The following is a 5742-nucleotide window of genomic DNA, read 5'->3' on the forward strand; positions in this document are numbered from 1 at the left end:
CATTTAAAGGAAAAAAATTTTCTCCAAAAAGAACAATTTTATAATTTAAAAGGTATTGCAGCAGGAAATGCAAATTTACTTAAACGAATAATTTATAAATCAAAAGGAATGCCACTCACTCGCAAGTTTTCACCTGCATTACGAACTTTTGCGATAACGTTGCATTACTACTCACCACGAGCATATTCGTATGATAGAGAAACTTTCGATTCATGCCTTCCGCATCCAAGAACTTTAAGCAAATGGTATTGTTGTGTAGATGGTGAACCCGGTTTTAATAAGGAAGCCTTAGCATATATTAAAGAACGTGTAAAAAATTCGAATCATATGTTATTTGGAGCTCTTATGTTAGACGAAATGGCAATAAGACAGCATATTGAATGTGATGGAAAAAAGTTTTCCGGTTATTGTGATGTAGGCAATAACATTGCGAGTGAGGAGTGTAGTATTGCAAAAGAAGCGCTAGTATTTTTAGTTGTCGGCATTAATGAGTTATGGAAAATACCAGTTGGTTATTTTTTGATTAATGGCATGAACGGTGAACAAAAAGCTAATTTAGTTAATCAATGCTTATCAATGTTGCATGATTGCGGAATACATATAAAGACTTTAACATGTGATGGTGCAGCATGTAATTTAAGTATGATACGTATCTTACAATGTAACTTAAATCCTAACAATTTACAGACATGGTTTGAACATTCTATCTCCAAGACGAAAATATATGTATTCCTCGATCCGTGTCACATGTTAAAATTGATACGGAACACTTTTGGAGATTATAAAAATATTATAAATAAGAATAACGGGAATATATCATGGAAATATATCGTATCTCTGCATGAAATTCAAGAAAACGAAGGTTTACATATGGCTAACAAAGTGCGAACCGGGCATATAGCATACCACAAAAAAAAGATGAATGTTCGCTTAGCAGCCCAAATATTTAGTTTATCTGTTGCGAGTGCACTTAAAACATGCAGAAGTGTGTTGCATATAGATAAATTTGCGCAATCTGAAGCAACAGAAGAATTTTTGCAGATGATCAACGATTTATTTGATATCTTCAATTCTCGAAATTTACGACAAAAGTTTTATAAACGTCCAATAAATCCGGATAATTACGAATTGATTTTATGCAAACTCGAGGAATGCAAAGAATATTTGTTGAACTTAAGACTTGAAAATGAGCAATTATTAATTCATTCTAAGCGTAAAACGGGATTTCTCGGTTTCTTAATTAATATCGAAAGTTTGAAAATGTTGTACCAAGATATATGCCAAAAGGAACAAACTGTACCATATATACCATTATATCAAATTAGTCAAGACCATCTGGAAATATTCTTTGGATGTATTCGAGCTTTTGGACGTCAAAATAATAATCCCACTGTTACCCAATTCAAAGCAGCGTTTAAAAGATTATTAATTAGAGCAGAAATTAAAGGTGTCACAACGGGAAATTGTATAGCCCTTGATTATATACTGATATTAAGTGCAACTTCTGCCTTTAAACCAGAAGAAGTAATAAATAGAACTTCCACAATTGTGCGTATGATAGATGATTATGAAATTAATAATGAAAACTATATAAATAATTTGGCTTTTGATCATGATCACTCATATGTTATTGCTTTGTCACATACTACTTATTTAACTGAATATGCTACGGAAGTTGTAACTTATATCGCTGGATTTATTGTTCGACGTTTAAGTAAAAGTATTATGTGTGAACTATGTTCAAATGCCTTGATTAGTAATTCAAAAATAGGAAGACTCATACAAATTAAAGATCGTGGCAGTTTAATATATCCATCTCCAAGCGTTATAAAAATATGTCTCGAAACAGAAAAAATTATAAAATTTACCATGAAAGAAAAACCTGATGTCATACTTAACTCAAAGTATACTTTGCACAATGTTACCCAAAGTGTGCTTTTAAATTTACGCACACAAAACATATTTGAAGATTTAAGAAATCATTGTAATGATCAAGGTTTTTTAACATGTCATAAAACGCATTTAACAAAAAACATAATTATAAAATATATTAACATTCGTTATTTTTACATTGCAAAACAGACAAATACTGTTGTTACTCAGAGACATATATTCAATAAATTAATATTATTTAGAGGACAGTAAGTTACTCAAAGATATATATATATATATATATATATATATATATATATATTCAATAAATTAATATTATTTAGAAGACAGTAAATTATGTGTACATATTATTTCTCATATTTATTTGTAAATGTCTTCATTACCAATATTACGCAGATAATACAGCTAAGTATCGATAGATGGCCCATAAAAACATGGCCGACGACCTAATCCCCCTCCCCACCAGTGCTTCACCCCCGCGCAATCAAGCTGGCCCTAATGTTCACTCCTTTACCTCCGTGGGTAACGCACAATATTGTGTGTTATGTCTCGAGTCTTATACGCGAACTTTTGTAAGAAATAAACGTTCGCGTATACATAAGACTCGAGACATAGCACACAGTATTGTGCGTTACCTAAGACAAAGATCTAAGGCATAAAACATAGTCTTAAAATCTTAAGGCAGCCATTCTGCTCAGGCCCTTACGCATACGACTTTGTCGGAAACAGTTACGACATCTTTGTGCTCAGGCCCTAACTCATCGACATATAGAATGGACTGCTGATGGAAGGGGAAGGGGATCCGCACGAGTAGAGTGAGAGGCAGATAATATGAGGTCACGTTCTCTCTTTTCCAAGCAGGAGCGTAGTATACCATAACAGAGCCCTAGTCATGATGAAGTATAGTCAAAATTAATTTTAGACGAAATATGAATGCATATATAAGTAGATAATGAAATAAAAATCGATGTCACATATGCAATATTGTTTTTAATTTGTTATACGATACATAATAATATATAATTTCAACGTATATATGAATACAATAAGTACAATAAAAATATATTAAAGTACTAATACAATAAGTATATTAAAGTAATAATACAATAAGTATATTAAAGTAATAATACAATAAGTATATATATTTAACATATATTGTACATATATTGTACATATATTTATTTTTTTTTGTACATATATTGTACATTTTTTGTACAATTAATTTCACAACTGGAGAAACTGACTGCAACATTACAATTACAAGCTTTACATTACGGGCGAGTTTTTTAATTTATCGATTGATAAATTAAAAAACTCGCTCTAGCGGCCGAATTCACTATAAGATTTTATACATTTAGGCCCGATTGCACCAACGTTATTTTGGCTTTAAGCGAGACTTAAATATATGTCTGTCTTTATTTAGAAGAAAAATAAAAAAGATAGACACATGTTTAAGTATTACTTAAATCCAAAATAACGTTGGTGCAATCGCCCTTAAAAGCCTTTATAACAAGATTTCCAATAAATCAACGTACAAATATAAAGCATACGACAAATAATGCTTGTTTTCATGCTATATCGCATCAGATCGCATATGAGCATCACGATTTGACAATTCTTTAATGTCAAAATTACGATTTGTCAATTATGGCGCTTGCATACGATCTAGTACGAAAAAGAGCATTGTGTGCCGCAGGCTTTAAATACTTACGTTAAGATGTTCCAGAGCTTTGTCAGAAATAAAATTGTTATCATGTAAATGTTTATTTAAAGCAGTCAAACTCTGCACTCGTTTTTTTAGTTTATTTACATGTGATTGAAAATTACGTATTTTCCTTTGTTGGTCTTGGATTGTTTCCATCGCAATTTCTAAAACGATTTTTGCTTCATCCGGTTTTTTCAATATTTCGTTTATATTGATATTCTTCATACTTCTAATGTTTTTCAAAGGAACGTCTAATTCTTCATCCTCCATTGATTTTCTGGAAAAGGAATACATTAATAGTTATGGATGTTATAGATGCAACAATATAGTAACCAAAAATGTACTTTCAAACCTTTTCAACGAGTTAGGGTTATCCTTTGCAGCATTATATTCTATACTGCATTCTGTAATTGTATCCGATTGTTCTTCAGCTATGTTCTGCAAATGTTTAAATCAGTTATTATATTCTTATATTGCAAATTACTTTTGATACTGTGTTATGTAGTTACCTCCAAATTTCGAGTATTTATTTCTATTTTATCCCTTGAAATAAAGGTAGGAATAGCATTTTCTTTAATAATTAGTCTTTGTCCATATATTGTTTCCTGAAAGTCTGTTGATTTGAAATGGTTGGAGCATATCCGAGCTGATTTGTAAACTTGATCCATATTGATTGCTTCCAACCATTTCCTTCTTTAATGCTTATTTTTCGGATGCTTATCTTTCGGAAACCTGCAAATTACAATATTAATTTACATTGGTTTCATTAATTCTCTCTCTCCATGTCCTTAAATGATTTTTACTTATAAGTTAGGTTGCTGAATTTGCCTCAGCAACCACTATCACACCACGAAGAAAAATAGCACGTGCTTTACAAAAATGAAATTGACTTTAAAATCTCTTCTATACTTCCAACTTCCACTCACAAAAAAGTATTTCCATTATATAACCTCCAATATACTTACAAGTGAAAAGTAACAGATGCATCTTCGGCTTTTCTAGTACTCCGCTTGCACAAAATACAATAATTAACCATTGTACACAAGCTATAACACGGACTGTCGATGTTACTGCACTGCCAGTTACTGCTTTCTGTCCCGTTTGGCTATGGTTTGGCTCGAGGCATGCTTTGACATAGCGTCAGTACTGCTGATCTTTTACCAACCAATCAGGCTTTATTAGAAAGAGACGGAACGTGACCTCATATTATCTGTCTCTCACTCTACTCGTGCGGCTCCCCTTCCCCTTCCATCAGCAGTCCATTCTATATGTCGATGGATTAAAATTGCCTTTTCATACGCAGCATGCAGCAGCAGCAAATCAGTCACGTGATCACTAAAGCATATTTGCTGCTCATGAAAAGGAATAGCTGCAGCAGCAGCACTGGCCGGCAAGATCACATGTCAGCAGGGCATTTAAGGAAGACAGCAGGATTCGAGCGTCAACTGTCTTGTGATATAGACGTGTCCGCGTGCGTTATTTCTTTTCTCGAATTTTCTGCCCAGTTCCTTGTGTTTATTTATTTTACGAAACCTCCTAATCATTCCTTAAGTGGAATTTTCTTTTGACTGAGCCTTACTTTTGCTCGAGTCTGTTTCCTTTCTTTCATCTCCGCCCTGATCATCGTTTGCTGTTTGGATTTGCGTGCATCCGCCACGGATTTTTGAGCCTTTGCCCAAGCGTCCTGCCAACGTCCGATTATGGCCTCCCTGGATCCAGGAGGAGTCAACACTCTCCTTTATCCGAGCATTATTTCAAATTCTGCTGCTGAATCGAAAAAAGCTGTGGACTTCTTGGCTATCCTAGACAACATCTCCTCCACCTTCCCTCCCTTCTCCCCCTCTCCCCGAGATAATGCTACGATGGATTATGATGATTCTTTTTCAGGCCTGAAAACTAATGATTCATCTTCTTTTTCTCACAACTCATCCGAGAATTCTACTATATCCACCAGCAGGAATCCAGATGATTCAATTTCCAAGAAATTACTCAAAAAACGTAAGAAGTCAAAATCTCTCACAAACCATGATGAAAAATCTGATGCTGCGGCTGTAATTCCTGTTAAAAAATCCCAAGGTACGATATCCTTCCTAACCTTTCATCATCTTCTTTACCGCTCGATAACAAATATGATAAGCATTGCC

At 33.6% G+C, this 5742-nt stretch overlaps 1 protein-coding gene across 1 annotated transcript; it reads right to left on the bottom strand.

The window, feature by feature from the left end:
- Positions 1 to 3140: 3140 nt before the first annotated feature.
- Positions 3141 to 4724, bottom strand: LOC145977042 (uncharacterized). Its single transcript, XM_083108680.1, has 4 exons — positions 4564 to 4724; positions 4108 to 4330; positions 3951 to 4036; positions 3141 to 3875 (listed from the first exon to the last, which is right to left on the bottom strand). Exons 2-4 carry the CDS (start codon positions 4264 to 4266, stop codon positions 3593 to 3595), a joined length of 528 nt encoding a protein of 175 aa, XP_082964806.1. The 5' UTR covers positions 4267 to 4330; positions 4564 to 4724; the 3' UTR covers positions 3141 to 3592.
- Between the last annotated feature and the right edge of the window lie 1018 nt (positions 4725 to 5742).

Source organism: Camponotus vicinus, unplaced genomic scaffold (assembly GCF_025532165.1).
Source record: "Camponotus vicinus isolate PSW18456_S1 unplaced genomic scaffold, iyCamVici1.0 SCAF_9, whole genome shotgun sequence".
Taxonomy (NCBI): domain Eukaryota; kingdom Metazoa; phylum Arthropoda; class Insecta; order Hymenoptera; family Formicidae; genus Camponotus; species Camponotus vicinus.

What these genes read in the sequence shown, in the direction of transcription:
- LOC145977042 (XM_083108680.1), bottom strand. Translation starts at nt 4,266, where the DNA reads ATGGATCAAGTTTACAAATCAGCTCGGATATGCTCCAACCATTTCAAA. An exon ending in TAAATACTCGAAATTTGGAG is followed by an intron (nt 4,037 to 4,107) that starts GTAACTACATAA and finishes AAACATTTGCAG; the next exon opens with AACATAGCTGAAGAACAATC. An exon ending in AACCCTAACTCGTTGAAAAG is followed by an intron (nt 3,876 to 3,950) that starts GTTTGAAAGTAC and finishes TTCCTTTTCCAG; the next exon opens with AAAATCAATGGAGGATGAAG.